This window comes from Taudactylus pleione, unplaced genomic scaffold (genome assembly GCF_031769625.1).
Source record: "Taudactylus pleione unplaced genomic scaffold, aTauple2 ptg000703l, whole genome shotgun sequence".
Classification (NCBI taxonomy): Eukaryota; Metazoa; Chordata; class Amphibia; order Anura; family Myobatrachidae; genus Taudactylus; species Taudactylus pleione.
In genome coordinates, this window is record NW_028285105.1 from 5,662,323 (window position 1) to 5,687,605 (window position 25,283).

At 41.8% G+C, this 25,283-nt stretch overlaps 1 protein-coding gene across 3 annotated transcripts in view; it reads left to right on the forward strand.

Moving 5' to 3' along the window:
• LOC148477666 (UDP-glucuronosyltransferase 2A1-like) overlaps positions 1-25,283 on the forward strand; it is a 149,769-nt gene that overhangs the window by 105,538 nt on the left and 18,948 nt on the right. For 2 of the 3 annotated variants that reach the window (XM_088456427.1, XM_088456429.1), the window contains 2 exons: positions 20,990-21,138; positions 24,994-25,125. In XM_088456427.1, coding sequence (XP_088312553.1) covers positions 20,990-21,138; positions 24,994-25,125 — 281 coding nt within the window. Of the gene's footprint in view, positions 1-10,549; positions 11,268-20,989; positions 21,139-24,993; positions 25,126-25,283 lie in introns of those variants that run through there. The other variant, XM_088456428.1, reaches the window with a different exon arrangement.

Sequence of the window (25,283 nt, forward strand, 5' to 3'; positions counted from 1 at the left end):
CTGTCTCGTTGGTCACCTGTAAATTAACGGGAGATTTTATCACTGACCTGGTCGCCTCTGTGTCTACAAGAAAAGGATATTCAGTACCAGCTACATCAACCATCATGACCAGTTCTTCCCTAGTACTTCCCGTTAACCTGACTATCTGTAGACTACAGGTATGACCTGACCCCTAGCGTTGGCTACCATTCTCCAATAAAGCATTTACAGCTACAATTGGAGCTGGTGCCTGCTGGACATTTGCTGGCCTCTGTGCGTATCCCTTATGGGGATATCCAGGTCTTCCCTGATTTGGGGTTCCTTCTCTTTTTACTGTACAGTTTCTACTTAAGTGTCCTGGTTGTTTACAGTTAAAACATGTTTGTGTATCGGGTGAAGACATGTGCTGTTGTGAGGTTTGTGCAGAGGGTAAAGGGGGTGGATATGGGTAAGGATAGGGAGGGTAAGGGTATTGTGGGGGATAAGAAGTTGGTGGGTAGTATGGGACCTGTGGTTGCATCGGGTTAGTGGGATAGAGTTGTGTTTGTTGTTGCGTGGCGTTAGTGAGAGCTATACTTGTTCAGATGTGAGTGTGTGTGCAAGTGCAAGTGTGTCTGTTGGCTGTGATGTTACCGTCATTCCCTCCAGAGCTTGTATACTGACAGCCATTAGTTTTTCGCTCTGGGCTTCTCTCTTCTTGGAGATGTTTTTATCATGTTCGATGGCGGTTTCTATGAGGGCATCTATTGTGAGTCCCCGCCAACCAGGCTGTGAGGTCTGAACCCGAGTTTTTAAACTCTCTTTCAGACCGTCCACAAGTACCGTGACTATCATTCCCTGGTAGTGAGTGCTATCTTTAAAATCCTCTATCCCAGTGTCCTGGGTGTTAGCCTGCATAGCCCGATCGCAATAATCTTCTGCAGTTTCACTCTCCTTCTGCTTAATGGTGAAAATTTTGTTCCAGTTAACTACTACTGGAAAATATATACCCAATTGAGTTACAATGCGGGAAATGTTACCTTGGTTTACTTGGTCTGTTAAGGGAACGTCACCATCCAATACACAATCCATGATAAATTTTGTCATGTCGGTATTGTGTGGTAGACAGGCCCTTAACACTACTTGCCAATCTTTATTAGTGGGCTCATGTGAACTACCCAAATTTCTCAAAAATCTTTGACATTTGGCTAGTTCCTTTTTGGGATCGGGGAAATCATTTATGATGGAATTTAGTTCTGCTGTTGTCCAAGGACAATGCATTACTACTTCCCTCGTGGGCACTACACCGTTCGCATCTGCATTTCCATTTCGAACGGTTATTGTCCGAATGGGATGCAGACCGGTAGCGCTGCTACCTTTGACCTGGTTACCTGGCTGGGGGTTTAGTCTGCTGCTGCTACGTATGGTGAGAACAACTTCCTCTACGGGTGCAGAGGGCATTAACACTTCCTTTGCTGTTACCGATGGAGATGGCGGCACCACTCGTGATTGTGGTGATGCAGCATCTATCATCTGCACAGCATGGGAAATGGCAGACATTACAATAGGCTCATCATCCACATCATGAACATTTTCTTTATAGTTGCTTAAGAGAGGGTACAAGTTGCTTGTTACATTTTTATGGGTATTTTTGGTAACTGTACTTGCTCCTCCATCCACATAAGGTGGGGGAGGTGAGCGTGAACTGCTGGCAATACTCTCCATGACGCTACCTTGCCGCACGGGCGCGCCATTTTGCGGCTCGCCCGTATTGCAATTTAGCGTCGCGGATGTATTTTCTGGCAATGTGCTCGAGACGCTAGTTTGCGTCGTTTGCACATTTTTAAGCCACGCATCCCCTTCATGCTGCCACAGTTTTAAACAATCAAAATATTTCACCTTTTTCTCTCGGGAGCGCATCAGACTGATGTGATCCCGGACATTGTCTAACACATCTTTATCAAAACTACCAATTCTGGGAACCGGTCTAACACTCTTCATCGTCATTTTAAACCATACATCACAATACCTTATTGCATAAGTACCGTAATTAGTAGTAAAACCGAACCCGCTCACCCCTAGTAATTAGTATGCATAATACGATGAGCCGATCCGATCGGCGCCTCCATTAGCAGCACATCATTGTCTAACATCTCTACTGTTTGCACGGCTCCCATTCTGAGACAAAATCCTACGCTTTTCAATGAAGATTTAAACTGGTGAAAGACAATCAAGATACTTTCACTTACCTGTGGACGATTTAAGTCGGCGGCGCCCACACACCTGGATAAGATTTGAAAAAGGCAACTTCCACACCCGGATAAGATTTAGTAAGGCAACTTCCACACCTATGGAAGTTTATATGTCGGCCACTTCCACGCACCTCTCTATAACAAAGACAACATGTACACCTGCTATTGTGTATAGAACGTTAAAGCTGCTTACCGAGTGACTAGCACTTAGCCCTTAAAGGTCATACGGTACCTTTAACTGTAGGGAACAAGTTACCCCTACCAACAAAACACTCACTGTTACACACTTTTTTCCTGCGCAGAAAAATACACGTTAACCCAGATACTGATAATAATTGAAAAATGTAAACCTCAACGGCTTTGTTCAAACACGTGGCAGCACAACCGGAAGTACGTATACGCTATTGTGCGACCAGTCGCATACACAATAATGCGACTACCACACAACCGTATGATGACTTTTTAGCTGCGTACGCAAAAGTGCGTCTTTGCTGTGCACAAAACTGCGACTCAGCCGCATACTCAATACTGCGGCACCCCTTTAAATGTTAGATTCTATCAACAAAGGAAAACAAACTTTTTCACCTCTTGTCCCTGGATTCTAGTCAGCTTCCTTGGCTCACACGGAAACAGATAGCGATCTTTCAGCACAAAGTGGTTGCAGGTAAACCCTGCATGTGGCCACTCCAGCCTTTGCTGAGATATCGATAGCCGTATGTACCATGTGAGTAGGTAAGTGACTTCACTACGAGCCCCCAACTAACGATACTGCCTTAGAACCTCTATACACTCCTTCCTATACCTTCTAATATCCTGCCTATACCTTGTAATATCCTGCCTATACCTTCTAAGGATGACGCTAATTTGCGTACGCAGTCATACAGTAAATAAAGACTTCAGACCTGGAATCTGTGGTTCCAAAGCACAAAGTATTATTCAAGTAAAAAGTACAGTCAGTTACACGCTATTGATCCAGACACAATTCGGCGCAAAGGAATTATACAGACCCAAGTACAGTATACATACGCAGCGCTTCCGGACCAGATGTTAGGCATCAGCAAGAAACCCCTTCGTCAATCAGCATTCAGCACGAAGACTAAAACCCAGTGTTGAAGCACACATATTTATACCCCCCAGGAATAGACAAAACAATAGAGAAGTTTGTTGCTGATGCCATTGGTTCCCAAGGGGGATGCATCTGTTACAGAGCATTTAACAGGCTGTTTCAAATAGACCCAACCCAGCCTCCAACAACTGGGGGTCTCTGGATTCCCGCCTCATGCAACATCCTAACAGTTATTCATATCATATACATTTTGTTGCTTGAAGTCTTTGCGGTCCATAAGTCGGGAATGCATGATGCGATCTCCACACCGATAATACCGGAATTCTGTTGAAAGAGTACGCATCAGTACAAAACCAAACACGGCTTACTTAGCATGTATAAAACCTTAGTTACCAAATAATCTTTATTTCACAGCTTTTATACTAAATTAACTAACTTAAATCTTATAGCTTAAAGCTTGTGGAACCTTGTATGTGAATATGTAATGTGTGAGTATGCGGGGTTTGATATGAGGACGCTAGTTAACTTGGGACAGACGCGAGCGCATTTAGCTAATAAGCAGCGTTTTCACATAGGATCTTATGCATTCGCTAATATGTGACTAGTTAACAGCGCAATTGTGCGTATTCATGTGTATATGAGAAATGGTGAAAGATGCAATCGCATGGTGCTAATAGTAATATCGCCATATGTACTTAATTGTGAGTTAATCTAAAATGGTGCTTGGGCAGCCATTCGCAAAATGGCGTCTTGCGATCTCATTTCCAAGATGGCGTCTTGCGGCCAGTCGCAAGATGGCGTCGCTGCGATTCAATTTTAAAATGATCTTTTCCCAGCCAATAATCCAGCTTCGACAATACCTTTAGAGTACAGCATATAGAGTCATACCAATAGTAAATATGTGACTATGGGGTAAATTTACTAAGATGGAAGTTCTATTTAAGAAGTGATGTTGCCCATAGCAACCAATCAGATTCTACTTCTCATTTATCTGGCACCTTCTAGAAGATAATATCTGAAATCTGATTGGTTGCTGTGGGCAACATCACTTCTTAAATAGAACTCCCATCTTAGTAAATTTACCCATAAGAGAGTAAACGCACTAGACCTAGCTAACTTGTCATCAGAGAAATTGGGGAGAACAGTCAAAAGGACAAATTGATAACATATACTATAATACAGTACACCAGTATACACTACGAGAAGTAGTGTAGGACCACAAGCACATATTAAAGGGAAGAACATAGAAAACATTTCTTAACAGTTAGTACAGGTGCAGATATAACAAAGAGTAACAAGAAGTCAATGGGGAGCTGGTGCTGTATACCTTCAACCACCACAATAGAATGAGCATATAACCCATAGAAAAATACATCTCATTACCGAATGAAGCAGCAGGGTCAAATAAACCGAGAAATATTATTAAAAACATTCAAATGTACCACAGGGAGAAGTATAGGACCACTTAAATATCTGATCATGAAGTTTACATTATACTTACTACCTAGTAGTTCCATCTATAATAAGTGCTACTTCAGTGAGTACGTACTTTAGGCATTGTATCAAACGATCACTGAATGCTAGGTACTTGGACTACAAAAGTCAACATTGAAAAATAACTTAATGACAATAGGTGAGTCAGACAATTCAAGTGCCTGAGGAGGACCATACCAAAGCAAATGGAGTAGGCTTTGCAGAAGGGGTTTCTGCAACTGTACAAGTACTACTGATCCATGAGATAAAAAATGTAGTCATAAAGCCTCAGCGATACTGGATTGTTACAGTTCTGAGGACCCCAGACAGAGTTGGCGCTTTGCCAGAGTGGTCGGAGAAATGTCAGAGAACAGCTGAAGGTTCCAGTGCAGCAGATTTAGGTGAAGATTGATGAGCAGCTTGAAGCAGCCATTCCTTAATATAAAAAGAAAAAGAAATCGGAGGAGGGTGTTTCTTGAAGAAAATGATGAAACCTTATTGGATTTTGGAAATCTATGAATCCAATGAATGTGTAAGTCCATAGCAGAAGCAGATGGTATTAACTTTTGGAAGAGAAAGGAGGCATAATTATACAAATTGGCATTAAATTAAAACTGAGGGCCTGATTCAGAGATGGATTTACAGAGCCACATACAAGCACCTGGGAATGGTGTCCAGGTACGCCCCCACTCCGCCCCCCAAATGCTGCAGCATATCAATCATGCTGCGGCTTGGGAGGGGTTCTGCGCGCAAGATTGCTGGACCCATTCTCGACATGTGTAGAACGGGTCCTGTGCAGGTGCAGATCACTCAACATCAGATATGTACGTTAATCATCGGATTAATGTCCATCTCTAAATCAGGCCCTGAGTCTGGTATGCCTCTGATTCTGGTATTTAATAGCAAATTCCTTCTCCTGGAGCATGTCATAAAGTGACTAGTTCCTCTATCTTATGTTCTAGATGGTCACACCGTGCTCCCAATTGTGCTTTTTCAGACCTGATGCCCTTAACAGTTGCCTTGAATTCCGCCTTTACTTCTAATTGCAAAGATGACTATAAGAGTTCAATTGAATGCAGAGTAACAGGGCCATCTAGCGCCAGGGCCAGATTTACCACTAGATTTACCACCGTGGCCGGTCCCCCCTGAAATCCGTCCCTGGAGAGAACCTGTTGCGCTGTATGACCTGCTGCTACTGCTGGCACCAGCCAGGCGGGGAGAGAAGAGTCAAGACACACATACTGGCTGGCGTTGTAGTAGCAGCATGTCCAGCCCGGAGCCCAGGGCCTGTCCCATTAAGCTAGGGGAGGAGGAGGCGGAGTTGAAGGCCAGGGCTGGCCCTTCCATTAGGCAGAGAGGATATGCAGCTGAATGATGTGCCGCGGTCACGGTTAGGAAGGCGCCACTGTGCCCACAGTAAGTGACAGTGATTCACTGTCACTCACTTTGTTCCCCGCTGTTCAGGAGCCTGGAGCTATTTGAAGAGCCATGCAGGTCCACACCAATCTCCTGGGCAGGCAAGTTTGCTGGAGCTGGCGGGGAGGGGAGAAAGGCGCTGAACTTTGAGGGGGTCTATACTGACAGGAGTTTGTACTGTGGAGGAAGAGGGGTGTAGTGACTGTAGAGGTGCCTATGCTGAGAGGGGTCTGTGCTATGAGGTGAAAGAGTCTTTGCTGACAGGGGTCTATGCTGTGAGGGGAGGGGGTCTGTGCTGGGAGGGGAGGTTCTGTACTGGAAGGGGAGGAGGGTCTGTGCTGTGAGGGGGGAGGGTTTATGCTGAGAGGGGTCTGTCTGTAGTGTGAGGGGAGAGGGGTCTATGCTGAGAGGGGTCTGTGCTATGAGGGAAGAGGGGTCTGTGCTGTGAGGGGAGGAGGGATTATGGGTGCTGTTTCCTGGGAGACGGGCAGTGAAGGGGCTAGTATGTAGTGCTGTGCAGGGGCCAAGTTTTCTCAAGTTCTAAACAGAGGTTAGGGTGACTTATAAGGGAGCCTGGGCTCTGATAATACTGTCACTTTGACTATAGCAACATGAAGCTGTGTGCATACACACATATTTATGGGAGGGTACATATATTTATGTGTATATTTATATATATATATATATATATATATATATATATAATGTTAGATATAAAGAAAGAGGAGGCACTCCATAGTGTAAAACAGTTTGGCCACAGGGTACCACTTGGTATTGGAAAAATACTCAACCGGAAATACCGACAATCACTATCCAGGCTGTAGATCAAGTCCATTCTTCCAGGCTGGCCGTCAGCACAGATTACAATGAGTCGGAAACACACTAACCATGAAGGTAAGGTCCGATTGTGGGGAGGTAGGCGCGTCACCAAGCCATGCTAGGGCCTGGTGATGCGCACTTGGACCTATATTTAACAGTGTATATTTACAAACCCTAACCTAACCCCTAGCCCTAAGCCTCCCTCCCCAGTGCCTAAACTTAACCTCAAGGGAGGGGGCACCAGGCCGGTATCTTGCCTAGGGCCCTCGGAGGTCTAAATCCGGCTCTGTTTAGCGCTACTGGAGAAGAGTCAGATGGAATGGGCAGATCATCTTGGTGTAGTGAGGGAGGAGACAGAGTCAATGAAGGGTGAAAAGGTATAAAGTATGTTGATGCTTCTGGGGACACACCAAAAAGGTGCACAGGATGAGCAGATTTTATTAGCATTTTTTGTTTCAGATCCTTGGCAAAATGTTGGATTTTGAAAATATGGGAAAAGGGCAATGTGAAGCATCTAGAAGCTTGTAGATCCACACTACTGGGAGATACAGCTTAAGACACCATACTGTAGCATGGTAGAAAATATAGTCGACAATGGGAGGACCAGGTTGAGGAGACTGAACTTGCATAATGAAATAGATCACATATTGACATGTAATATTGCAAATCCGCCACAAGGTGTCAGCATACCTTCATTAGCAAATATATATTGAAGAAACACACTGGAAGTATATGCAGTGTGCCACAGAAAACACAGGAATGAAGGACTGAGGGGCATAAACAACAGAAAACAGAAACTATCAAATCACAGTAGGATAATAATTAAAATGGGCATACAGCGAAGTGTGTAGTGTGCACCGTAACTCAAGTAGTGTCAGATCCTGGAACCATTCTTTGGGAGTGTAAAGAGGGGGAGGACAACTTGCTGTAGCAGGCAAATATAATGTCCTTCCGTGGCTGGAGTTATGTAGCTTTTTGTGCCCAAAAAGCCAGATTGGAGCCTTGTCCAGTGCTACCGATGGACCTCTGGAAGAGCTAAATAAAAGGGAGTCATTGTCTACTCTCCAACAATATGACTGCCTTTCCTTGTACACACTCCAAAAAGGGAGGATATCTGCCTCAGGAGAAACTCAAGTCTTCAATGCCACTAAATTCAGTCCACTGCTGTCAGACTAGTGTAGGCCAGTGTGGCGGTGCTATCTGAACTAGCCACTAGTCAGTTTTGGAACAGGACTGTAGAAGTGCAGAGATATGCAGGCCCCAAGTTGTAAGTAGCAGGGGAATCAATGTCTCAATGGTATGAGTACAGATAAACCCCAACAGACAGATATTAAATGCTGCAGATGGCAGAGCTCTGTCAAAGCGCATCTGCACAGATCGGCTGCTAAGCCTCGCTGCCCCTTCACTATTTAATTTGAATCTTTTCATATTTTAGTCTACTGCCCCCATTTACCAGCTTATCATGTATCTGTTTATACATTCTAAAACACCTGGTGAGAAATATAATTGGCTGCAAATTTACAGTAAAAAAAGAAAAACAAAACAGAAATTTTTCTGAAAAAAAACGAAATTTGTACAGTGCAGCTGGCTTTTCTAGAGTTAACTATTCAGTATAAGCCCCTTTCTGGTATTTCTTGACTGTGAGCACCAGGGTAAAGATAATACATGAGCGCTGAAAATACTAATTAATAATAAAGTGGCACCTGAAAAATTAAATGAAATCACATGTATAGGCAATTCTTATTGATGTTTATAGCTCTTTTGAGTATAATTTAGTGGAGTCCAGATATGTGGTACGGCAGCCTGTGGTGTTGGTAAGTGCGTAGTGCCTTTCTTTAACTTTCCCTACATCATAGCAGCAGGTCTCCAATAGAGTGTTGCACCATACACTGTCTTGCTCTGTCCATAGCTCCCGCTGCATGCGTTCCTGTTGTGATTAGTGTTGTAGTTAAGCAATACTGCGCCCTTTTGCCTTCCAAATACTGAAAAAAATTCAGCCAATTAATAGCACAACTTTGCTGCTGCACTCAGGTCTATGAGGTAAACTTAAAGACAATCAGCTTCTGCCAACTTTTCGATGCATTTAATACAGCATATTCCTCACAGTATAATATGTAATAAAGGGTAATGAAAACATTCTGTCCCTTTATAAGTATATTCAATTCTATTGTGACCGTATAATATATATAATTTAAAAAAATAATAAATAATAATAAAGTGTCCTTTAAAAATAAAAAAGTTGTGTCCTTTTTTAAAATAAATCAATTTTGTCCCCATATAATCAAATTTAAATAATACCATATTATAAAAATCAAAAGAAATTCCTGCATTTTGTTAAAAAAAAAAAATTGCCAAATTAAAAATGAATAATAAGTCCCTAATTTATTACTTACCTGTTTCCCCGTCCCTCTCTTGGGGGGAAATTTATCAAAGCTTGGAGAGAGAAGTACCAACCATTCAGCTTTTGTCATTTTTCAAACTGTAAAATGACAGGAGCTGATTGGTTGGTACTTTATATCTGTCCACTTTATCTCTCTCCAAGGCTTAGTATATAGACCCCTTTATCTCTCTCCAAGCTTTGATATCCCTCCTTATCTGATGTAGTCCAATGGTAGTTGGATAAAAAATAATATTTGACTTTGACTTGCTCCAAAGAGCCCCAGCAATGCCTGATTGGCTGCCCTGCTATTTACTTGCCAGAAAAACTTTTAAAAAAACAAAACTTCATAGCATTGCATTGCCGGGGCTTTTCAGAGCATATCGTGGTAGGGTCATGTTTTTTTTTTTTTTTTTAATCCAAATCCCATTGGTCTACATTGGATCATACAGGAACGAGGGAATAGTTTTGTAATAAGGTAAATATTTTTTTTTATTGTGACAATTTTTTATTTGTAATAAAACAGAGACACTACTTTATAACTTTTACAATATGCAATTTTCTATATATTTAATTATAAGGGGCAAAATAATAGAGAGAGGGGGGCACTTTTGTCTTAAAGGGGGCCAGATTTTACCTTTTTTTATTTACAAGGAGACAAAAAATGAACAGCAACAGCGACTTGTGGTGCTTTGTTTAAAAACAAAAGTTTTCTGGTGATTGTTAACAGATTTAGCCTATTTTACATATGGTGATTTGTAATTTACCAGAAATTTGCCAGAAAACAGGCATTTTCACAAATTTGCAGACTATTTTATTCGGATCCTGGCCTAAGTCCTCACCAATATCATTCAACATAGAAATTGTGTGCTTGCCAAAAACTCCATATTCAATTATATAAATTTACATTATTATACTGCTACAGTTATAAGCAGTATTAATCAATATTTTTACAGTTGATGAAGTTACTGCAATAAATACCCTATTTAAAACAATTACCTCAATAGAGAAAACCTTTTATTTGACATTTTATGAATAATAGTCTCTTGAATCATGGTTGATAATACTAAAATATTTGCACAGCACTGAAGACACTTTTTTCTCTAGTGTTCATATTTTAGCCCCTCCTGTGGAATGTGTACCTTTGGTCCTGCCTCTAATAACCTCAGATCACACTGATTCATCAACATGTTCTGTACTGGTATTTTTTTCCTGCTGCTGCAGATGAAATTCTTCAACACAGTTTCAACCGGGAAAGTTTTGGCTTGGCCTACAGAAGCGAGTCATTTTATGAATCTGAAAATCATTTTAGAAGAACTCGCACATAAGGGCCATGATGTCACTGTGTTAGTTCACACAGCCATTATCATTACGGGCAATGACGCCGCTTCACCTTTAAAATATGAAGAGTTCTCTGTTCCATTTACAAAAGAGAAGAGTGAAAAGTTTCTGGAAGAATTTTTAAGTATGTGGATTTATGATGTGCCCAATATGTCCTATTGGGAGTTCTATAAACAAATAAAAAGAATGACGCAGGAACAACTGAAGGTAGAAGAACATGTGTGTAATGGTGTAATAAAGAATAAGCTGCTTTTAAAAAAGCTAGAAGAGAAAAAGTTTGATGTGGTGGTTTCTGACCCGTTGGTTCCTTGTGGTGAACTTATTGCTGAGCTTCTTGGAGTACCTTTTGTCTATTCTTTTAGGTTCTCTATGGGCAACTCATTTGAAAGACTATGTGGACATCTCCCAGCTCCCTTTTCCTATGTTCCAGGCTCCATGGTGGAGCTCACTGACAAAATGTCTTTTGTAGAAAGATTGAGAAATATTAACTTCTATATATTTCAAGACATATTCTTCCATTTAGTGTTTGCCGGCTTCTGGGATGGTTATTTTAGCGAGGTATTAGGTGAGTATGAATGGGGAAAAGATGAAGGTATGTGAAAGAAAGCCATACTGTATCTGATCAAAGAAGGAATATTGATGTGGATGTCTCTGTCATTCTATCAATGATGTCAATGGACATTTTATAATCTTTCAGAGCTACAGTGTGGTGACCGCTCCATTGGTTACACACAGCAGCATTTTTACAGCTGCAGCCCCACAATATTTTAATTTTCATGTTATGTTATGCTTAAAAACAAAACAAAAACATATCACATTATGGCCTACAACATAAACTATGTTACCTTTACCACTACATATTTTGCTAAAATGTATTTAGGAATGGACTATTTTACATGCATTCCACATGTACTGGATAGTCATAGGCCACATAAAATGATCCTAAAATTAGCCTCATCAGTATGTTTGTATGCTAAAATATTCCATATTAGTTATTCATTTAACATCCCTTAACATCATTTAACATTTCTATAGTTAAATGTGGGAATTGTGAGCTTCCATTTTGCCAAAGTAAAATAAAATATTAACAATTTTATCCAATAGTTAATGATTGAAAATGTACTTAAAATGTGACTGCAATAACAGACACTGGGGTAAATGTAATAACCTGCGGACTGCAGGCATTGGCGAGTTCTGTGCAATGTTTTAAAGTGGCAGTCATTTCATAGACCATGTTAATTTTGCCTTTTAAATGACTGCTACTTTAAAACATCGAACTGTCTCACACAGAACTCACCAATGCCTACAGTCTGCAGGTTATTACATTTACCCCAGTGTCTCTGGAAACTTGCATAGCTCAAATCACTAATGAACATTTTTCAAAATTGGTAACATTTATCTATAAAGGCTCTCTAAAGACAGTAAGCAAAAACAAAATAAAGGATTTTAAATTGTGACTACTTGCATTAACTAATTAATATGACCTTTTTTGTTATTAAAAAGTTATTTTTTAAAGTTGTATTTACCCTATTAATTAGAGCGCCACTACTGTTAATGTTAGTAGCAGACAAGTAAGCATATTTTCCAGTATTGTGAAAGTTAAAAAAAATGTTTTATTAAACAGCAAGCAAAACTTCCAAGCTGCATCTTACACTGCACCAATACACAATGATTTTAGACTACTTTCAGCTTCTAGTTCACTGCAGTCTGCTTTTTAACATTGAAGCCTAGAGACAGAGACACACATACATTATTAGTGCTGCAGGGTCTGATGGGCGTGTTTTGTTTTTCCTGGCCGCTCGCTAAGCTGTGGGAGACCTCCCACAGCTTGTGCGAGTGGGCAGGAGGCTGTCACGATTATCGCGACCATCGGCCTGTGGTAGGGTCTCGGCTACCGCAAGGCCGAGTGAACTTCCTGCTCTAATAGAGCAGGAAGTCCACTACTGACATCACTGGTGATGTCAGTAGGGCCTCCCACAAATGACAGGCGTGCCTAAGGGAATGCCTGCGTTTGTGCAGCCACCCCCCCCTCCCCGCCTACAAAACGGGGCGAGTTGTCACTCACCATCGACAGCTGCCCTGTCTTGTAGCGAGCACTGCAGCGACTGAAGTTCACTCACTGGATGGGTCACACGCATGCCGGAAGCAGCGCGTGCGCAGTGGGGCACCATTGAGCCGCTTGTGAGCTTGTAGTGTCTGTTATCCCTATGGAGTACAGCAATCGCTCTAGATAAACAGCTGCTTACACCTATTTATAATGAGAATGCGTTTCAGGAATATCCAAAAGTTTATATAGGCAAAAAATAGGTTTTTGTTTTTTTTTGACAAATATACACAGTACGTGTTCACTTTTGGGAGTATCACTTGGATCACCCTATCACTGATATTTTTTTTTATTGAAGCCCAAGGTGTGTACTATAATCACCCAGTGCATTGCCAAAAATTTGCTCAGGGCTTGGGATTTTTGGATTCTCTCCAAAAGGAGAAGGGCCCCATTTCTACCCATCATCTAGGAGCCAAAAGGCCACATTGAGAGGAAAAGGGAATCATCAAGTCTTCCTTCAACGAAGCTAGGGGGGACCCATTTACATCCCCAACCCCTAAAGGCAAAGGCCCCTTAGGGGGCAAGGGCCTTCGGGCTTTCCTCCGCCACAAGGCTCGGGTTGTCCCTTTATCCCCAGGGTTGACCAAAGTTTTCCCCCAGGGAACAGATCTCCCCAAAGACGAGAGCCTCAGGAAACTTAGGGAGAGGGTGGTCCATAAGGGTCATGCCCATATCTCCACAAACATGAAACACGCCCGAAAAATATAAAAATGTGTGAAAAAGTGAAAAAAAAAGTTAAATAAATAAATAGTACCATAAGGCCCCACCCTTTCGACTGGGAATGTGAAAAGTGGTCGTTGCCATGACCAGAAGGCTAAGGCAAAGGAAAAGTAGTACTACCTGAAAAAAAATAAGTGCTCAGTACAGAGTACCATACTAGTGCAAATGTGCGAACCAACACCAGTGCATTTTCAGGAACCCCTGTCTCAGGCAGCACCAGGGGCACATAGCACCTCAGGCTTCAGCCAGCTGGCCCTTGTGCCAGAGGACCAGGTGACGATCCATCACCTACTGGGGGCACCTTTAAGCCCCACAGCGTACATAGGCATCTACACCTGGACTCAGCCGAAAGGTCAATTCCAGCTTTGTTTTAAGTGGTGCTGTTTCTCAGAATATAAAATCTTTTGATTTAATAAGCTTTCTTTTCTTAGGATTCCAGAATCTGCATCCTTAATTTCTTTGCAATATCCAAACATAATACAGTGCATGGATTTGGAATCCAGCCTATGTCATCTAACTTATGTCTTCTTTCTTTGGGGATGTGTACATATGCAATACTTCCAATAACTCTGAGATGTTTAATGTTAGGTTTTCTTCCAGATCACGCCTCTATTGGTGTTTTGCCTTTTTGTCTTTCACGGCACCCATGGGAACATAATTCTTTAAATATACTGCTGTAGACATTACTTCAGCCCAAAAACACTTATTTAGGCTGGCATCTTTAAGCATAGATCAAGCTTTTTCCACCATAGAGTTTGCACACTGGCTTACACCATTTTGTTCTGAGGTGTATGCAATGGTCAGTTGATATTCAATGCCATCCTTTTTTAGGAAAGCCTCAACATCTTTGTTGAGATAATCTCCTCTATTATCAGATCTCAAGACTTATAGCTTGTAACCAGTTTGATTTTCTACTGACTTCTTGTTATAAACAATCTTGTTGATCACTTCATTCTTTTCTTAGACAAAATAAATGTTTGTCATTCTTGTGAAGTCTTCAATGAATGTTATGAAGTATCTGTATCCACTCATCAATTTTACTTACATTGGATCATACACATCTGTATGCAGTAGTTGTAGTGGTGCTCCAGCTCTGCTTGCTGATTTTGGGAAGGGGTGATGGTTTTGTTTGATTATTATACAGTTTTCACAGATTGGTCTTTCTTTATCAGTCATGGATATGCTTGTAGCCATTCCATCTAGTAGTTTCTGGAAATGATCATATCCAAGATGACATAACCTTTTGTGTAGAGCCCCATAGAATGTGAGTCACAGGCTATCACCACATAATAATCCTCTGCATCAAGGACATTCCTGCTGTCTGCATCAGTTACCTGCTACTATTACAGTAATAAGTAATAAGCTGTGGTGAAGAACCCGGAATATACTGTATATGACCTCCTGTGGCGTAGCTATAATGCTCCATGTTCTTTAATATTTACCTCTTTGGAGACCCGCGGCAGCCATATTCCCAGTAATTTGCATATGCGCTGTAGAAAAATCACAGTTAAAATGGCCACGCAATTTTCCTGGAGATCTGCTCATTTGCAGTATAGGGATGGCCAACGGTGGGTTAACGATTGATTATTGTTAACCATCATCACTCTAGCAAAGCACCGGAACCTACTCCGTGTGCCGCCGGCCAGAAAGGAGGGGGTCCGGATGGAGACTGCACACAGGCCCCGCTTTCTACATGCGCCGCCAGCTGGAGAAGAAGGGGTCAGGATGGAAACTGCACATGGGCCCCGCTTTCTACGTGCTCTGCCGGCTAGAGAGGAGGAAGTCGGGATGAAGACTGCACATGGGCCCCGCTTTCTAAGTGAGCCTCCGACTAAAGAGGATCTGGACATGACGGAGACTGCACACGGGCTCCGCTTTCTCCATGTGCCCTTGGCTAGAGAGGAGGTAGTCAGGATGGAGACTGCACACAGGCCCCGCTCTCCCTTAAGACACCCCTGCTCCTGACAGGCGTATCTGTAGCTGATTGCACCTCTACATTGTAAGTAAGGTGTACAAAACACCCTTACTGTACTTCAGCTATATTAACCCACCCCTTCCATCACCCACATTATAATGTGCTTTTGCAAGGGGCTGAGACGAGAGAACAGCTGGAGTGAGAAAAGGATAAAAATATGTTGACTATTCCAAAGATGTTTTATTGGAAATTGCAAACTTCATATATCCTACATTCATGTCAGCAAAATGCAAATATCTTTTTGGCCTGCAGATGGAGCATCATGAGCAGAAAACCTGAAAGGAATTCTTTTACCCAATTGATTCCTTTCTACAACAATGTATATTATCATGTGATTTCCTGAGAAACTCAAATTAATCATATGCAGCACTGCTGGGACATTTCTGCCGTATGTCTGCTTATGGGACCTTTGGTCACATTAGATCATCAACATGCTCTGCCTTAGTGTTCTACTTCTACTGCATGTCAGTCCAGCTTTCTCAGGAAAAATTCTGGCATGGCCGACAGATGGTAGTCATTTTATGAATTTAAACATAGTTCTTGAAGAGCTCGCACATAGAGGCCATAAAGTCACTGTGCTGGTTCCTTCAGCCAACTTAATTATGGACACCAAGAAAACTTCGCCTTTAAAATTTGAAGTTTTTCAAGTTGCATTTTCAAAAGAGAAAAACAAACAGCTTCTGGAGGAATTCCTGCAGTTCTGGATTTACGATCTGCCTAATGTTTCTTATTGGGATTTTTTTTTACGCATGAAAAAAGGTTTAGCAGACACTCTGGAGGTACAGCAACTTGTGTGTGATGGCATAATAACTAACAGGGAGATGTTACATAAGCTACTGGAGGAAAAATTTGATCTCCTGGTTGCTGATCCTTTAGCTCCCTGTGGCGAACTTGTTGCTGAGATTATTGGAGTGCCATTCGTCTATTCTTTCAGGTTCTCAACGGGTAATGTGATGGAAAGATTGTGTAGTCAAACACCAGCACCATTTTCTTATGTACCTGGTGCAATGGCTGGACTCACTGATAGAATGTCCTTTGTTGAAAGATTGAGAAATTCTGTTTTCTATTTATCGCAAGATACCATATTTCATTTCATGTTTTCAGCCTCTTGGAATGATTATTACAGTAAGGCAATAGGTAAGTATTTATTTTACAGATTTTTTTGCAGACTTAGGGCCTGATTCAGAGTTGGGAATAGAGAGAGATATCTCTCTCAAGTCATCTTGGTGAAACCATGCTGCACTGCAGGTGGGGCAGATTTAAAATGTGCAGAGAGATTTAGATTTGGGAGGGAGGTCCCCAAACTGACATCTAAATTGTAGAGCAATTATAAAGCTGTGCAGTATTTGTGGGCTACATGTAAAAGCAGCCAGTATTTACCCTACATGCAAAGACAAAATTATGTATTTACACCCCTTGCATTGAAACATGGTTTGTCCAGGTTCACAGTTAAGTTCTATCTCTCTCTCTATTCCCAACTCTGAATCAGGCCCTTAGCCTCCTTTATGATAAATGGGTGTTTGCTTCCTCCAAGCAGGATTCAGTGTGCCTCTAGTTTCACATAACTCTTATTTATTTTGAAAAGCAATTGTTAGTAAAATAGCTTTCAAGTGAAAGATAATCTGTCCCGCAAAGAACAACACAGTTGGATTCTGGGAAAGCTTATACCTGTGTGCTAAGTGAAACAAGGACATTGATCTATCACTCTTGTGTAATACTGTCACAGATCAGATAATCATGGTTAATGAGAAATCAGTGCATCAGCCTGGTTCCTAGAGCACCTCTATTTCACAGGATTTATATAGTAATAGTTCCGCTGCACGGACCACAGTAATGTTACCAGGATGTAATCTGCTTTGTAAGTGCTGGATTTGGAGACCAGCCAACTGCAGGGGACTCAAATAAAAAGTGTCAATGTTGTTTCAGGCACTTCTCCCAGGACACTTTTCTCTAATCTATCAGTGCACAAGCAGTGATATTTACAGGCCCCTTGGTGGTGGATAGCTTGAAAATATTTTGAGTCCAAAACAGTGTAGCAAGGAGTATGAAGGGTCCACTGGGAAACCAAAGGCAAGGGTTCGTGCAGTATGGTCAGCTGTGGTGTGGGAGTGGTGTTCCACATACATTATAGGCAGCTGTGAGCGGAGTGTATAAATAATATGATTTTATGTTTTTTCATTGATTTATATATAGCAGATATAGAATTTCTATGGGCTATGGATCACACATGGCTACTCTCCCGGGAAGTCTGGGATCCCACCTACTTTTTACTGACATAGGAAAGGGCAGGAGTGCGATTCTCAACTGCATCCACCACAGATGCCACACGCTTCCTCCTTCCAGGAACTTTCTCAGAGTAGAAAATAGTCAGCAAGTGTTCCATGGATGCATGTTTCCACCTCAGTAATTCTATATATAGTATATATAAATCAGTAATAATGTCATAACTGACTCGCTGACATAGCTAACATCAGTCATGGGACATGTAGTTCCACTGGGGCTGAATATAGAATATAAGAGGAGAGGGGTGTTTTATTAAACTAATAGGCTCGTGTGTGATAGTATTTAAGAAAACTAGAGAGGAAAAAAAGAAAAATACAGTGCTGGGATATCAGAATGACAATTTTAAATACATCATAAACCAATCAAATGAAATTATAAAAAATATTTTTACGGATGGTTACTGATTCAATATAAAACTATTTATTCTTAAATACACACACGCATGCAGACATAAAATATACGTTAATTGGATCAAGCAACATTAAGAAAGTCAAGCAACATTCATTAAATGTATAACTGCTTAGTTCAAAAGGCGTCCAGAAAACAACATTAGCGTGCGTTATGAATAGGAATCGGTATGATATACTGTCGGACGGGATGCCAGCGGTCAGAAGACCGACAGCAGCATCCCGATGGTTAAGATTCCGACATGGGCAGGTAAGTAACCTAACCTGACCCCTCTCCCCCCTAATCCTCCCCTGGTGGTGCCTAACCTCCCCCTGGTGGTGCCTAACCCTAAACTCCCCCGATGATGCCTAAACCTAACCGCCCCTTCATGCACCCTAAACCTAACCGCCCCTTCCAACATCCTAAACAAAACCCTTCCCTGGGTGGTGCCTAACCCTCACCTCCCCCCTGTGGTGCCTAACCCCCCCCGGGAGGTCCCTAAATCTAACCATCCCATCCTCGGCCTAAGCCTTGCCCACATACTTACCTTCAGGATGCAGGTGGTCGGGATGCCGATATCGGTATTGTGATCCCTTAGAGATGCCGGCATCGGCATTCTGACAGTTGTTGGCATTCCCGCGTCGGTATCCTGACGTCAGGAATCCCATCCACCAACATCTTAACCCGATCCCCTATGAATATGCAGTCCCCTTTATCTGTATTCACAGCAGCTAGATTGCAACAAATCATACTCTATACTGCAATATGTTTGTCTAGCACGTTATACTGATCCACAGGGTGAACATGAAAACGATGCAATTTTAGTGTAGTGGTATTTCCCAACATAAGACAATAGAGATGTTTTTCAGTCTTACAGTATAAACACAGAGTCCTTGATATTAGCAGAAGTAATCTTGCATTTTCTACAAGCTCTTGTTCAATTGGATGATATCCCCTCTGTTGTCAACTTGTAATGGTGCTTTCTAGCAATGATGGCTTAATCTTTGTTTCAATTATCTAAACTGAAGCGTTTCATTCAAATGTATAAAGGTAATCACCATTTCAGTCCTTGTAAACCACCATCATTAGGACTTAATTACAGGCAGCTGATAGTGTACTAGTCTAGTCCATAAGCATAAAGCAAACCACAGTGAAATGTATTAAAAATTGTATAAGAATATTAGTATTGATCCAAAAGGAGGCAGCTATTTACTAAACTTACAAGTATAAATATTTTATCATATATTCCGATATTTGTTAATTGTGCACACCTTATTTATATGGTATCTGTAGGCGCAGTTAAATAATTTAATTTAATAATTTTACAGTATATGTATATATATATATATATATATATATATATATATAAAGGCTGAATTAAAGGAGAGAAGCAAGATAATTATACAAGATTGATGGTTTGAATCAGCTACAAATCTATTATCTGCAAAAACTACATTGATAAAGCAATACCTATCTATAGAGAAAGTACTGCATGCAGTCATCTCTCTTATATGTGAAGAGGGAAGAATAGTGAGGGAACAAAAGTGATACTGATACATGTGTTTCTCTACCACTCTGCCTTTGTCCCGTTTGCCCCCACAGGTTCCTATCTGCCAGCGTTCCCAGTGATGCAATGCGCGGGTGACGTCATGATGTCACCCGCGCACTGCATCACTGGGAAGGCTGGCCTCTGAAGCGATCAGAGGCTAAATAAAGGTTCAAGTAGGCAAGTTGGTCACGATCTACCAGCGGGAGGTCCGCGAGTTACCGGTAGATCGCGATCATCGTTTTGGCCAGCTCTGGTTTACAGCTTGTGCAGCTCTCTCCTACTTGTTCTTGCAGCTGTCAGCAATTGTTACTGCTAGTGTCTTAAGCTCAGTTGCTGATTGGCCAGATCTTGGAATGTTGTAGCATTATTTGGAAAAGAGGTACATCCTCACTATACATACTATTCACCTTTTGGAAAGCCAATAGTGTGTGAGAACTCTAGGCCTTCGTCCCCCCCAACGGTACTGACAATAAATCAATAATATCCATATTTAATAAATAGGCCTCCTTATCACCTCCATTTCCTATCATTAAATTATTAGTCAAGCACTTAGCTAGTACCTTTATTTTGGAAAGCACCTTTTTGGAGGCTTTCTGCATTTGTATATATCTTTTTTAAATATGTTTTTTAAACTATGTTTTAGTTGTCAAGCAAGGTGCTGGGTGCATCAGTTTCTATTCATGTGTAATAATTTTTCCTTCACTAGTTACGGTGTTGCTTTTTAAATTAAATTTATATGGGCTTTAAATATACTTAACACTTAGGACATTAGATTGTAATATATTTTATTTACAATTTTACAGTGTATAATACTGTATTAAACTATATACAGTATAAACTATGTAAACTAGCATCAATAATACTTTGTACTCATAATGCATACATATGGCCAGATCGAGATGGGTATGGGATGCCGTCGCTCCTAACCCTCTCCCTACCCTAACCCTCCCTCCCCGGTGCCTGAACCTAACCTCCCCCCAGTGCCTAAACATAACCTCCCCCTCCCCGCACCCTAAACCTAATCTCCCCCCCTAGTGTCTAACCCTAACCCTCCCCCTAGTGCCTAACCCCTAACCCTCCTCCCAACACCGCTACTTACTTTCGGGATTCCGGCACCGGTATTCTAAGCGCCGGTATTCCCTGTGTCGGGATACTAAACGTATCCTGGCTAGATAACGTCTGATCTTTATCCTGTTGTTAATGCATGTCATCCTCTAGATGCTTAATACATGATTTCCCTAATATACTGTATATTTTTATTTTCTTCAGGTCGACCCACCACACTTTGTGAAATTATGGGGAAAGCAGAATTGTGGCTCATTCGGACATACTGGGATTTTGAGTATCCACGACCACTGCTTCCTAACTTTGAGTTTGTAGGAGGTCTGCACTGTAAACCAGCAAAACCTTTACCAGAGGTAGTTCACTCTTCTATACACACACATGAAAATTATTCAAAACACAATAGTACATAAAACTGAATAGATTGAAATTGCAAGTTAAAATGTAGAGATGTATAAAAAATAAAAAAATCAGAAAACTTAAGGACATACTTGCTGACTTTTAAATTCTTCACTCTGCAAAAAGTCCGGAGAGGAGATGTAGCTGACCAGTCAGGGCGCTGGGCCAGGCTCTCTCTTTATTAGTACTGTTCACTCTAGAAGTTTTTTTTGGGCAGGGTGCTGATCACCATGGAGGGCACATTTTAATTTTGACGGGGAAAATTTTGTACATGCCACACCGCGTCTGAAGCTAAAACTTGTTCTGGGCAGCAGTCATCACAACTGCCCCAACAATGAAGAGCAGACTAGCCTGGAGGATGCAAGGTCTGCACCACCCCAACTACTATAGCCAAGAGTGCCTCCACTCGCACTGTCCTGAAGACGAGCAGCTCCTGCCACAATGAGGATAGTTTGATGTCCTTAATGAGCTGGAGTTCACGTGGAGGGGCAGTGCGGCAGCCGGAAACAGCAGAGCGGAGAGGGAGCTGGAAATGTTCAGCAAAAAGTCAACGGGGTGCAGCCGAGCCGCTTATTGCGCCTCCAATAAGGGCAAAGTGCATTTTTACAGTAATAAATCGGCTAAGGCGTGACAGCCAGCAAATAAAACCTACAATAAGTCCTGCCCCAATTGCTGCAAAAGGTTCGGAATTGTGGGTCCGTGGGAAGAGGGCAGGGCTAAAATTATGCAAATTGTGTCATATTGGCCCCATCTCCTCCCTACGCACCCACGATTCCCGGTATTATTTTTCCAACGTGCCCATTTCACTCGGAAGTGGGCAGGATGTGGGAGATTCACCCACTCTTCCAGGGGTCCGGGGACTACCTGAAAACTGATTCTAGATACAACTAAAGCTTTGATTACATGATTACATAAATTAGGTAGGCATGCTTTTGAGCAGAAGAAATAATTATTTTAAAAAAATGGCTTGAATGTGACGCTACGAGAACCCATTGTGGCTGAGGCAACAAGCAAATGATAGATTGTGGACGAGAAACCTCTTGTATAAATAATTTTTTTTTTTTATTAATTAATATATTCATATTGGGTATGTTTGAATTACAAGCAGTTTATTTTGCAAAATAACGAAAAACACCAGTTGGAAAACAATTTGTCACGCTCTGGGCCTTAAAAACCACTCTCTTACCTCTCTGGTGCCTGTCCAGGCTAGAGCTGCGCTCGCGCTGTGCATCACTCCTGGTTAGCACAGAGGTCCGCTTGCGCTGCATATCATTCCCGGCTGGTACTGAGGTCTGTCTATGCTGCTCCTGCCCCGTCCGCTCAGTGTCCTGTCACTGAGCATGGAGATGGCTCTCCGCAGCTCCTTGCTCATACCGTGTCTTCCCAGCATGATGGCACACAAGCTGCACACCAGTTCCCTCCTAAACCACAGTATGGGCACAGCCATGTTGGACTCTGTCACCTGATGCTCTTCCTCCACTCTGAGCTCCCAGACCAGCTGATTGCAGCATCCAATCCCTGGGCATCCTCCCCTATAAATTCCATTTCCTGGCTGGCCTCTGTTGCCAGTACAATGTCGCTTCTTGCTGAAGTTACAGCTCTGTGCTGAGCTCCCAGGTCCCAGTCCATTAAATCCAGTTCCTATATCTGGTAAACAAGTCTCCTGTACCATCTTGCACAACAGTCTGGTTTTACCACTGAGACTTGTTCTTACAGCCTCCATCGGTTCCAGCCGATACCTCCAACCACCGGTCCCATCTGATGCCTCCAACATTGGACTCTTATCAAATAAGTTCTTCACTTCATCAACATCGGTCCCAACCAATAAAGTTCATAAATTCATCAACATCGGTCCCAACCGATCAAGTTAATCAACATCGGACTCACATCAGTTAAGTTCTTTAATTCTTCAATATCGGTTCTAAACCAATGAAGTTCATCAATTCATCAACAGCAGATTCAAATACTTGAAGTTCTTCAATTCATCAACATTGGTCTCAAACTGATCCAGCTCTCAATCCATCATCATCGGTTCCAATCCGATTCTGCCCATTCCTTCAGTATTATATATCAATACATGAGGAAATCCTGGCTCAAGCCACCTAAGTTCCTTCACGGCTCTCAAATGTCCTCTTCAGACTCCCACGCCTGTTTCATCCCAAACCAGCCCTCAGACGTGATACCTTTCCCCAGACTGGTCACTGTTATTGACCTTAAATATTTGATAATGTGCCTAAAATGGTCTATATTTTGATAATGTGGGCAAATTAGATCATATGATTTTATCATTGTAGGTGCCCGAAACTCCAGTTAAAATACCCTTCCACTGCAAACCACACCAACTAGTAGTACTACATTTGTTCCCAGTAGTTCAGGACATATGCGAGCCCATTGCTTGGAGAACTCGAAATGTATACAGTACAACATAGGCTGTCAGTTGAAACCCAATTAGATGAGCCACACATAGCCAAGGAAGGTTGTGACCACATTGACCAATAGATAGCTATTGGTCCCGGCACATGTTCCTTCCCTTCTGATCTGGCATAGTTGAGGCCATAGCCACCTGCTTTAGTTTAAACCAGTAAACCATTATGCAGGGCTGTTGCCTCTACAGGGGAGGTGTAAAACACAATTTTTTCTCCAGAGGTTATCAACCACACATTGAAAAGCACTGGAGCTCACCCTGAATCCCATAGGCTCCAAGGCAAATTGTAATTAACAATATTGGGACCCTGGAGTAGCATTGTGCTGGTGAAAAGGAGCCCCAGCAACTGAGTGCTTTGACAATTTGGTTGCAGACAGTCAGAAGTAGCTTACGGGCAGGTTGTTTTTTTTGTGTGGATTTTTTTTTTTAAATATTAAATACAGTGGTGAATAAGGATTTGTATTTGAATTTCTTTGTGCAAGTTGATTTCTAACTGACTGATGTGTTTTTTTCCCAGCTGTTTGGTATCATGGGCAGGGTAGTTAGTGTTTGCTGTCCATTATAGTGGGCAAAATAGCTTTCCACTGCCTGTGGTAAGAGGGAGGTTGGGCCTCCATTCCATCCCCATAGAAGCACTCATCCTGCACTGACCAAACTGGGTATGATTTTTTTGCTTTAGCTGGGACCTTCACGATCGTGATAACCCAATTATAACGGAAACCAGACAAGGATGTCTAGTGCTGATGCTAGCTTAGAATTTTGCAGCCGGGTCCATGATGCCTTTTTTGCAAGTATTTACTTAATTATTTGATATAAACAGGAACAGGGCTGACCAGTTCTCAAGTTAGTGTTATTTATTCTGGGACAGTTTCAGGAATAAAATCAGTAGAAGCAAATTTTCGAAATTTGTCTGAATTCCAGAATAGATCTAATCGATTCACCCATCATCACTGAGAGCACAGGTACGGCCATCGGAAATAGATGGCTGGCAACCATCGATGTTTCCAATTCGACATAGATGCTCTTGCCATTCAATGACAAAATTGTGATGCATGCTTTTTTCCTATGGCTGCTGACGTCACATCACTCCTGCTGCATACACAAGGAAGGAGAAACTCTGTCTTGCGCACACTGCAGATGTTCATTGAACATGCACAGTAACATACCATTCTTGATGGTTAAGCCATCGAATGGTTAGCAGGCGGTGGGTACATGTCATAGCAAGGCATGTTGCAATGGTTGCATCGCCATAACTATTCGATGGCTCCCTTACAATGGCCATCCCTAGCTGAGCATTGCAGAGCTTATAAGGTGTATTTGTTAGAATACTATTTTATTTCAATATGATTTTATGGACAATATAAAAAAAACATTTTGTTTGTTAAAGGAAATGGAAAAGCTTGTTGAGAGCTCAGGAGAACATGGCATTGTGGTATTTTCTCTTGGATCCATGGTGAAAAACCTGACAGATGAAAGAAGTAATGTAATTGCTGCTGCTCTGAGCCAGTTGCCGCAGAAGGTAATGCTGACTTTCCCATAAATCACTGTTACTACTTGTGTGTGTCCAGCACAATGGTGTTTTCTAGACCAGCCACCTTTTCTCTCAACTTAAATTTTCAACTCACAATTCATATTTTCTACTAATTCTTACTCACTGTTTTATCTTATTGGGGAGCT